At 38.7% G+C, this 11,456-nt stretch overlaps 1 protein-coding gene across 1 annotated transcript; it reads right to left on the reverse strand.

Moving 5' to 3' along the window:
• Positions 1-3,070: 3,070 nt before the first annotated feature.
• Positions 3,071-10,331, reverse strand: LOC121847443 (ladderlectin-like). Its single transcript, XM_042328536.1, has 4 exons — positions 10,222-10,331; positions 9,608-9,799; positions 3,471-3,585; positions 3,071-3,307 (listed from the first exon to the last, which is right to left on the reverse strand). Exons 1-4 carry the CDS (start codon positions 10,258-10,260, stop codon positions 3,216-3,218), a joined length of 438 nt encoding a protein of 145 aa, XP_042184470.1. The 5' UTR covers positions 10,261-10,331; the 3' UTR covers positions 3,071-3,215.
• Positions 10,332-11,456: the final 1,125 nt, after the last annotated feature.

Below are 11,456 nucleotides of genomic sequence, written 5' to 3' on the forward strand. Positions count from 1 at the left end.
TGGTTTTGCCTGTAGCATCAGTTCTGTGGCACTCACAGATAATATCTTTGCAGATTTGGAAACGTCAGAGTGTTTTCTTTCCAAAGCTGTCAATTATATGCATAGTCGAGCATCTTTTCATGACAAAATATCTTGTTTAAACCTTGTTTAAACCCAAATATTTTTTGGAGTGCATAGATCCTCATAGACCCAGGCTGGTGATATTTGGTGTTTGAAGGAAGTTTGATGATGCAATTAAACCTTCTCTCTGATTTGACATAAAGTATGTGCTATGATAGGCTACAATGTGATATTATATAATGTTATACAATGGGTGGGTCTAATCCTGAATGCTGATTGGTTAAATCCGCATTTCAGCCGGTGTCTATTCCACAAGTTACCACTGACTAAATCTAATGTTGGGCGATACTGGTGTCTCAATATAGCCCTAGATTTTCAAACACGGATCTCTCTCTCTCTCAAATGCTTTTGGAAAATGTTTAGCTTTTGAGACTGGCTAAAAAGGGCCGTAGCAGAGCATGTGTATGAGCATCTATCCACAAGCCTTGTTTGCATATACCCTTTGAGAATGAATTAACAAATTATTACTTAACACAAATTTATGTACCAGATTGCTTTTGGGAAATGAATTTGGCCAGTATTCTTTTGCACATTGAAGGACCTGGCAGGTAGCCTAGCATTTAAGAGTGTTGGTAAACAATCTGTTGATGTTGAGAAAAGCAATTATGAGCGGTATGACTGCTGCGTGGTGTTTATACGTGTGTACTATTGTTTGTACAGATGAATGTGGCACCTTCAGACATTTGGAAATTGCTCCCAAGGATGAACCAGACTTGTGGAGGTATACCATTATTTTCTGAGGTCTTGGCTGATTTCTTTTGATTTTCCCATGATGTCAAGCAAAGAAGCACTGCGTTTGAAGGTAGGCCTTGAAATACATCCACAGGTACACCTCCAATTGACTCAAATGATGTCAATTAGCCTATCAGAAGCTTCTTGAGCCATGACATAATTTTCTGGATTTTTCAAGCTGTTTAAAGGCACAGTCAACTTAGTGAATGTAAACTTCTGACCCACTGGAATTGTGATACAGTGAATTATACGTGAAGTAATCTGTCTGTAAACGATTGTTGAAAAATTACTTGTGTCATGCACAAAGTAGATGTCCTAACCGACTGCCAAATCTATAGTTTGTTAACAAGAAATATGTGGAGTGGTCGAAAAACGAGTTTAATGACTCCAACCTAAGTGTATTTAAAACTTCCGACTCCAACTGTACATGTGGTGCAGAAATTTTTTAGTAGCTTGTGTTGTGGAATTATTCTTTGATTAAAACATATACATTTTAATGAATGTGTTGGACTAATGAATCATGAATTGGTAACTAGATTCTGATTAAGGGAAAGTTATACCTTACAGACGTATTCCCTTGTGCCTATTTGTACACGGATCAAACATGTAATAATGTAGCGCGGGTTTCAATGATGCACTTGGTCAGAAACGCAGCAGTTTCATAGGAACTTAAAATGACAACAGGAAAATGTTGCAGGTTTAAAGAAAGTTTGTGGCAATTCCAAGCAGTTTGCCATGGGGCGAAGATAAGATTTTCCAATTTCATAACACATTTCTTGCAATTGTACACATTTTGCCATAGGGTGGAAAGAAATGTTTGCAGTTTTAAAGCACATTTCCTACAATTTTACACATTTTGCCATGTTAATATGATATCTGAGTGAGAGAGACTAATAAAATCAATGTGGGCCCCCTGGAGGTGTGAATGTAGCAGAAGTGAGCTGCAGGTGAGTTCTAGTAGCCATTGTGATGTCATCCCGCCTGAGACTGTCTGCCTGTACTGTCTCCTGTTTGTCATAAACATGGGTTAGTAGACCAGTTGTTGGCACGTTATCTTCAAGTGCCATTTGATGAGTGTTCACGTCCCATGAAGCCTTAAATTATACATAGGCTTTCATCATTATTGATGACAATATATAACGTACATAGGATCTCATTAATAATCTTTCAATAATGATGTTAATGTAAAATTACATTGTGAAGTTTTGTACATAATAAAGAAATAACCCTACATTTTGAGTAGAAAATCCAGAACGAAACTTACTGTCCCACTCTGTCTATATTCAACTGGCAGATGTTGTTTGAAGTACAGCTGCCCAACATAACTATTGACCGGTCTTCTCATCAACTTGTCACTGGAAACAGTTTTTGTGTTGATTGATGTGCCATCCTGGATGAGCTGCAGTACCTGAGCCACTTGTGTGGGTTGTAGACTCCGTCTCATGCTACCACTAGAGTGAAAGATCCGCCAGCATTCAAAAGTGACCAAAACATCAGCCAGGAAGCATAGGAACTGAGCAGTGGTCTGTGGTTATCGCCTGCAGAACCACTCCTTTATTGGGGGTGTCTTGCTAATTGCCTATAATTTCCACCTGTTGTCTATTCCATTTGCACAACAGCATGTGAAATGTATTGTCAATCAGTGTTGCTTCCTAAGTGGACAGTTTGATTTCACAGAAGTGTGATTGACTTGGAGTTACATTGTGTCGTTTAAGTGTTCCCTTTATTTTTTTGAGCAGTGTATTTGATTATAACAAGCACATCTTGTACTCACACATGTCTATAACCAGTGAGAGTTTGGAAACAAAAAGTGACATTCTGTGATTCAAAGAACAGTCAAACGGCTGACCCGTTACTTGGTATAGAGAGAATGGATGGTGTAGGGAAACGTAACACCTCTCAAATTCATAGACAGTGCTCTAACGGTCTATGACAACCACATGATAATGTTTGACTTATTTTAAAGCAATATACATTGTTTGTTTACATCCATGTTGTTTGTTGAGTAATAACCTTTTTGGTTATACAAGAGAATCAATTATAAATTATATTCTCCAAGAATAATTGAAAGAATTTCAAAGAATTTAAATGACCGCTGAACAGACTCCCAGATCTTAGACTATCTTAACGAAACACTTCAAAGGATTTGACAATTATGGAACTATCATTCATGTTTAATAATGACTCCTGAGAGAAAAGAATGTGTACACCTGTTTTATTGACAACAAACCACATCAACATTGTCTGCAACAAGTAACTAAACTTTAATTTTACAGCAAAAAAATCATCTTCATAAAGTATTTGATTTTACCATAAACATTTTTCAGTTAGGTTGCTGACACTACGCAGTAGAATGCTTGGTTTCAGTTGATAGTTGGATTTATTGAACAGGTCCTTATGGAGCACACAGAGGGATATCTCCTTCCACATAATTCATCATTCCAGGCATGTTTACCTTAAGAGGAAACACAGAATAGAAATGGCCTCTCAAATCAATTCAGATATAAACACAAAAATTCAAATAAAAGTGTGTGTGTGTCATTTTTATTTGTTATACTTACTATGAATAACGTTTAATGTGATGAATGGATCAGTGAATGATAGTGGGCTTACTGTACCTCCAAAGTTCATCTGAACACATGGCTCTCTGGCACCGTTATAGTTATTGGGCTCGTCTTTCGCCCAGTTCTGGTGATCAAATGTAGATCCGTCACTCCAGAACCATAGCCTGTCCTGTGAGGAAGAACTGAGGTCTCAGTATCAAAGAAATCACATATAACTAGAACACAACCGTTTAAAGATGGAATCCGCAGTAGGGGGAAACAGCACCACTGATCGCCACACCAACATTGTTATTGATTTTGTTGCCAAGTTGAGGAGCGTTGAGCAGCATGTTAAAAAATGGTGGTACATCATGTGCCCTTCTATCACACGTGCAATGATGTCTGAAGGGAAAAAGAGTGTTTGTTGTTTGCAGTAGTTTATTTGTTGTTTTTGATATCATTTATACTTTTTGAACTATAACCATAGGCTTCAATGGGACGTATTTTGATTATCTACTGCTCTTGAAATGTTAATGCTACAAACATTAAACCAACATTGACATATACAGGCTGATGTACAGACTGACTCACCATAGATTGCTGCAAAATAGCTTTTTGCTATCTTTTTGCTCATATAAAGCGTGTTCTATCCCCATTCATTTGAATGGTGTAACGCAGGATTCAAGATTCTAAACTGAAATCACTGCCACAGAACTTCCAGAATGTTAAAACCAAAACATTTCGAACTATTAAAACAATGTATGACTTATGATGCTATAGTACTCTCTCTTGCCTACTATGCTGTCCCACTATAACCCACTGTGTCAGTTGATACTGCAGTGGGCATCTATAAGATCTTCCAAACCTAGGTCAGCACTTAGTGATTGTAAGTGCCGAGAATAGAGAGATTTTACTCCTAATCGTATGGGTTATATGAGTCTCATCAATCCAAACCAGTTAAGAGTTACCAGCAGGTGTTTTGATAATAGAAAAAGGCAGTGAGTCAGTGCTTCCTCCACCACAGACAGGACATTTCTTTGGAGTTGTTAACATAATGTTTTGATATTTTTACATGATCAACCCATAAATAATCTAGACCCACATGCAACAGTATATCTTGCGCTTAAGACAATGATTTCAAATGAGGCCTTATTCACATGATATGCCTAAATACATCTAACTACTAGGCTAATAAATACTCACATATTGTTTCCGATTATTTCAATAACCATGTTTTTTCAAGCGGAATATCATGTTGTTAAAAGAATGCCTAAATTGGGCATGCTTATAGAATTGGGAAATTGAAAGCATTTAGGGGCTATGTAAACTTGAATGTTGTTCGGTAAAAATAATAGCCCTTTCAAGCATTTATGCAACATTTCGGAAAGTAACCTGATGCCTACTGTTAGAAAAACCATTTAGCATTGTTAAATGGAAATAACCACTGTGAATATATTAAATTAGTAATATTATCAAAATTCTGCTTTTAACAACCATTATACTGTATGATTCAGTGCCATATGCCCAGGGTTAGGTACTGTAGGTTACTTTCTAAATGTAATTCGGTTACAATTACTAGTTACCTGTTCAAAATTGTAATCAGTAATGTAACTTTTGGATTACCCAAACTCAGTAATATAATATGATAGCTCAAGAGGCGTTAGAAGAAAACAAATTAATATTACCAATTGAACTACATTTTTTTGCCGGATAAATGAATGTTAGAGTTTACATAGCCATAAATGTTTAATTTTACTTGTGTTATTTATGTAGGCTTATACTACAGATAATAATATGATTAAACTACATCTTTACATGAAACAAAGAACAAAGTCTGTCAGATTTCCAGTCATTCCAATTCATAGAATACCCCTTGTTTAACCTGAGCATAACTTAAAAACTAAGGACTGATTGGGATCATTGCTTTGAGTTGAAAAATAAATGCTGCTTTCGGAATGGCATGCCCTGGGCACTAGCCTACCAAAAAATGCTATTTGCATGTGAACAATTAATGCCATATGCTCCATTTGCTATAGGCCTACTGTTTACTTTTTTGTTGGTTACAATTTGATATCTTGATAATTTGCAGCTATTTAAGTCTATCAAAAGAGCATGAGTTTGAGCATGTGTCCGTTAAACATATTGATACATATATCATCATCAGAAGTTAGATTGAGGTATTAAAATAGGGGCAGCATTTTCACTTTTGGATAAATAGCGTGCCCAATTTCAACTTCCTGCTACTCATGCCAATAATATAAGATATGCATATTATTAGTCGATTTGGATAGAAAACACTCTGAAGTTTCTAAAGCTGTTTGAATCATGTCTGTGAGTATAACAGAACTTATGTAGCAGGCAAAACCCTGAGGACTAACATTCAGAAAAAAAACTTGAAGTCACTGTCTATTCAATGAGATTTCATTGGGGAACTATATTTCTGAAGAAGTTGTTTGCAGTTCCTACCGCTTCCACTGGATGTCACCAGTCGTTGGAAAATGGCTGAGGTTATTCCTTTGTGAAATGAATAAGTACGGCCATCTTGAAAAAGTGTATCGCTGTTGAGAGTTGGGCAAGACTAGAAAAGTGGCGTTAGTTTCCTCTTGTCCTGTATTGAAAACAGATAGACCCTTCTTCAATTTGATTGATTATTAAGGTTTAAAATACCAAAAGTTGTATTACAAAAGTATTTTGAAATGTTTTGGCAAAGTTTACAGGTAACTTTTGAGATATTTTGTAGTGGCTTTGCGCAAATTGGAAGCTCTTTTTTTCTGGATCAAACGCGCCAAATAAATGGACATTTTGGATATATATGGAAGGAATTAATCGAACAAAAGCACCATTTGTGATGTTTATGGGACATATTGGAGTGCCAACAAAAGAAGCTCGTCAAAGGTAAGGCATGATTTATATTTTATTTCTGCGTTTTGTGTAGCGCCTGCAGGGTTGAAATATGCTACTCTTTGTTTACTGTTGTGCTATCATCAGATAATAGCATCTTATGCTTTCGCCGAAAAGCCTTTTAAAAATTTGACATGTTGGCTGGATTCACAACGAGTGTTGCTTTAATTTAGTATCTTACATGTGTGATTTAATGAGAGTTTGATTTTTATATAATTTTATTTGAATTTGCCGCTCTGCATTTCCCTGGCATTTGGCCAAGTGGGACGTGACTGTCCCCCTATCCTAGAGAAGTTAAAAGCCCTGCTCTCGGCCTCATTCAATTAAACTAGTTATTGACAGTATGGAGCACAACACCATGGGGGATCTGCAGTGCAGGTGTTGCAAGAGTGCATTTTTCACTGGCTGTCCACTAGTCACAAAAACAATGATTGATAGACAGCTTGAACTTCAATTCAACCATTATTGGGTTAAAATACACATATACATTTGTGAACAGTCACCCACAACTTCAAAAATGTGGATGCCGCAAATACAGTGCCTTGCGAAAGTATTCGGCCCCCTTGAACTTTGCGACCTTTTGCTACATTTCAGGCTTCAAACATAAAGATATAAAACTGTATTTTTTTGTGAAGAATCAACAACAAGTGGGACACAATCATGAAGTGGAACGACATTTATTGGATATTTCAAACTTTTTTAACAAATCAAAAACTGAAAAATTGGGCGTGCAAAATTATTCAGCCCCCTTAAGTTAATACTTTGTAGCGCCACCTTTTGCTGCGATTACAGCTGTAAGTCGCTTGGGGTATGTCTCTATCAGTTTTGCACATCGAGAGACTGAAATTTTTCCCCATTCCTCCTTGCAAAACAGCTCGAGCTCAGTGAGGTTGGATGGAGAGCATTTGTGAACAGCAGTTTTCAGTTCTTTCCACAGATTCTCGATTGGATTCAGGTCTGGACTTTGACTTGGCCATTCTAACACCTGGATATGTTTATTTTTGAACCATTCCATTTTAGATTTTGCTTTATGTTTTGGATCATTGTCTTGTTGGAAGACAAATCTCCGTCCCAGTCTCAGGTCTTTTGCAGACTCCATCAGGTTTTCTTCCAGAATGGTCCTGTATTTGGCTCCATCCATCTTCCCATCAATTTTAACCATCTTCCCTGTCCCTGCTGAAGAAAAGCAGGCCCAAACCATGATGCTGCCACCACCATGTTTGACAGTGGGGATGGTGTGTTCAGGGTCATGAGCTGTGTTGCTTTTACGCCAAACATAACGTTTTCCATTGTTGCCAAAAAGTTCAATTTTGGTTTCATCTAACCAGAGCACCTTCTTCCACATGTTTGGTGTGTCTCCCAGGTAGCTTGTGGCAAACTTTAAACAACACTTTTTATGGATATCTTTAAGAAATGGCTTTCTTCTTGCCACTCTTCCATAAAGGCCAGATTTGTGCAATATATGACTGATTGTTGTCCTATGGACAGAGTCTCCCACCTCAGCTGTAGATCTCTGCAGTTCATCCAGAGTGATCATGGGCCTCTTGGCTGCATCTCTGATCAGTCTTCTCCTTGCATGAGCTGAAAGTTTAGAGGGACGGCCAGGTCTTGGTAGATTTGCAGTGGTCTGATACTCCTTCCATTTCAATATTATCGCTTGCACAGTGCTCCTTGGGATGTTTAAAGCTTGGGAAATATTTTTGTATCCAAATCCGGCTTTAAACTTCTTCACAACAGTATCTCGGACCTGCCTGGTGTGTTCCTTGTTCTTCATGATGCTCTCTGCGCTTTTAACGGACCTCTGAGACTATCACAGTGCAGGTGCATTTATATGGAGACTTGATTACACACAGGTGGATTGTATTTATCATCATTAGTCATTTAGGTCAACATTGGATCATTCAGAGATCCTCACTGAACTTCTGGAGAGAGTTTGCTGCACTGAAAGTAAAGGGGCTGAATAATTTTGCACGCCCAATTTTTCAGTTTTTGATTTGTTAAAAAAGTTTGAAATATCCAATAAATGTCGTTCCACTTCATGATTGTGTCCCACTTGTTGTTGATTCTTCACAAAAAAATACAGTTTTATATCTTTATGTTTGAAGCCTGATATGTGGCAAAAGGTCGCAAAATTCAAGGGGGCCGAATACTTTCAAAAGGCACTGTAGCTAAATGAGAGAGCAGCAGTGTGATTCACATCAATAATATGTAGATATCAATAATAAGTGGTATCCATATCGCCCGTAGGCTACACCACTGCTGTTGTCCTAACCTCCAATTGTTTATTCAAGTTGGATAATCTTTGGATGCAGACAGCAGTTGCTCCCTTTGGAAGACATTGCCCTGTGTGAATTTAAGTATGCTCTCTCTAATTCTCTCTTTCTTCTTTCTCTGTCTCTCGGAGGACCTGAGCCCTAAGACCATGCCTCAGGACTACCTGGCATGATGACTCCTTGCTTTCCCCAGTCCACCTGGCCGTGCTGCTGCTCCAGTTTCAACTGTTCTGCCTGCGGCTATGGAACCCTGACCTGTTCACCGGACGTGCTACCTGTCCCAGACCTGCTGTTTTCAACGCTCTACAGCAGGAGCGGTAGAGATACTCTAAATGATCGGCTATGAAAAGCCAACTGACATTTACTCCTGAGGTGCTGACTTGTTGCTCGACAACTACTGTGATTATTATTATTTGTAAACATTTATACATTTATTTGTAAACATTTGTAAACATTTGAACATCTTGGCTATGTTCTGTTATAATCTCCACCCGGCACAACCAGAAGAGGACTGGTCACCCATCATAGCCTGGTTCCTCTCTAGGTTTCTTCCTAGGTTCTGGTCTTTCTAGGGAGATTTTTTTTACCATGGTCGTCTGAAGGGTGCTATAGAGTTCACAGCTGGCGAAGCCTCATTGCGATTGGCTATTCACCATAATTTGTAACATGTCAATGATCATCATCACTATCTTTCCTTTGTCGTACCTCAAAATGTCATGATTACCAGCTGAGATAAACTTTAGTGACTTGATTTTACTCCTGGCTCAGAGTTTGTCTGAGCAGTGTCTTAACATCACCCCAAAAGTTGGGAGTTATTTTTGTCTTAAAACAGGTTTAACAGGATTCATTTTCTGAGACGTTTTGTGAGTACGGCCCTTACTTCACAAGTGACCCTTGACATATTGATGAGTATACCAAAAATCCTCTAAATCTGTCAGTATACTATAGCTGGACTGTTCAGGTAGAGTAGACCTTTCATTTTTGAGTCATTTTCTATTAAGGTATTTGAACTTTTCATCAAATATGACAATTGGGTACCTTTTCCACATTTGCCTGAACAGCATCATATCCTCCAATCCAGGTCAGAGGGAAATCGCCAGTCTTGATCAACACCACCGCCTGTAGAAATTGGGACTCCTCAGAGCTGTGCACAGACGCCAGGTTTGCTCCAAGGTACTTTACAGTGTTCTGCACAGACGTCAGTTTTCTTCCAAGGAACATACAGTGGCGCTAGAGCAAGCCATAGACAAGGACAAAGACATGTCATAATGTAGGTATTAGTCAGTTGTCCAGTCTTTGTGAGAATGTGTGTTCTGGACTCTCACAATTAAATATTGGCCATCACAACTAATGTTCTTTCAAATAGGCTCATCGAGATATTAGTGTCTACATTAGTGTCTATGTCTTAACTCATGGCCTGTGGGTTCCAATATACAGGAGTTCTGACTCCAAACATTAAATAAATATTGCAAAGCCTAGAAAATTCTAACTAGACAATAACTTGAAGGGGAGGTTCAGTATTTTACATACTGGACATCCATGTGATGCCTGTTAAAATAAGGCAAAATCCCCTTTAAGGTAACATCACACCAAATAAGCAAGTTGATTTCAATGGAACTTCTTTAATTCACAGTAGAGGGTAAGCATTATACCTCTGCTTCAGGCCATGTCCTTGCAGTCTGGACAAACATGAAGCAGCGTGAATTAAACTGGAACCAGTCTTTGGGGCATGGGCTTTTTTTATCTGCTGCAGATGCCACTATAGCATCTGTAAGGAGAAGACACAGGACACGTTAGAAATTGCAGGCAACTTTCAAGGTGGGTTGAGACTGACTGATCTACAAATCGCCTGTCATCATAAATAACTACTCAATATTATTTGTAGATCAGTCATTCCACACAAACACCCCCCCCCCTGCTACAAAAAAAATAATGATGTAAAGTGTGAGGTGAACTCTTACTTGCTTCATCCAGAGTTACGGCTTCGCCCAGTGCAATGGCAGCGCTGAGAAGCAGAAGAATGGTCAACATCGCCATGGTGATGTCTCCTGGGAGAGAAATAGAGAGCGAGAGACACACACAAAGACAGACAGTGAAAGAGAAGCCATCAAGTCAAAGTCAGTGAGTACTTCAGAGTGTAGGTAAGTTTCCCTAACCTCTCTTGGAGTACCCCCAGCCATTCCACTTATCGGATATATTCCAGTACTATTACATTAGAGCAGATTCAGCTAATGTAGGGCTGAGGAATACCAAGTATCATCTGTTCCACCACATAGAGGAGATTAGCCAAGCACACATGAATATGCATGTCCCCAAATGGCACCCTATTCCATATATAGTCCAGTACTTTTAACCAGGGTTAAATGTGCTCTATGGGCCCTGGTGAAAAGTAGTGCACTATATAGGGAATAGGGTGCCATTTGGCATGCATTCAGATACAGTATTAGATGAACAGATGTTGAAATCTCACCTTCTAAAATGTTCCGTTGTAGCTTCACTTCTTCGGAGATCTTCAGCGGTCTTCACTGGGTATCTCTCTCTCTCTCTGTCCTGCCTGTGTGTTGAGTTCTACCTCTCCCTACTCTCCTTTTTTAAGGACCTGTCCAGTCAGACCCCTCCCTCTTTTTCTCTCATCCTTTAACCCCCTTGCATTCTGTCTGTCCAGCTCAAGACCTGCTGGACCTGTCCGATAGCTACCTGTTTGACAGGGTTGGGTTCAATCCAATTTGCAGGTAGTCATTTGTATTTATAATTAAAAAATTAACAACTTTGAAAGAAATTAATGGGTTGCACGTTGCGTCACAATTTTGTTATAAAGATTCTCCTGAGCACAGGTACCCGACTGAAGATTCTACTTAATTCTACCTAATTGGCGCTGATGAAGACG

The sequence above is a fragment of the Oncorhynchus tshawytscha genome, linkage group LG01 (assembly GCF_018296145.1).
Source record: "Oncorhynchus tshawytscha isolate Ot180627B linkage group LG01, Otsh_v2.0, whole genome shotgun sequence".
NCBI classification, from domain to species: Eukaryota; Metazoa; Chordata; class Actinopteri; order Salmoniformes; family Salmonidae; genus Oncorhynchus; species Oncorhynchus tshawytscha.

Coding starts and splice junctions, on each gene's coding strand:
- LOC121847443 (XM_042328536.1), bottom strand. CDS start 10,260: ATGTTTGTCCAGACTGCAAGGACATGGCCTGAAGCAGAG. Junction 3,586..9,607: donor TTCAGGCAAATGTGGAAAAG/GTACCCAATTGT, acceptor TCTTCCTCACAG/GACAGGCTATGGTTCTGGAG. Junction 3,308..3,470: donor TGTTCAGATGAACTTTGGAG/GTACAGTAAGCC, acceptor TTTCCTCTTAAG/GTAAACATGCCTGGAATGAT.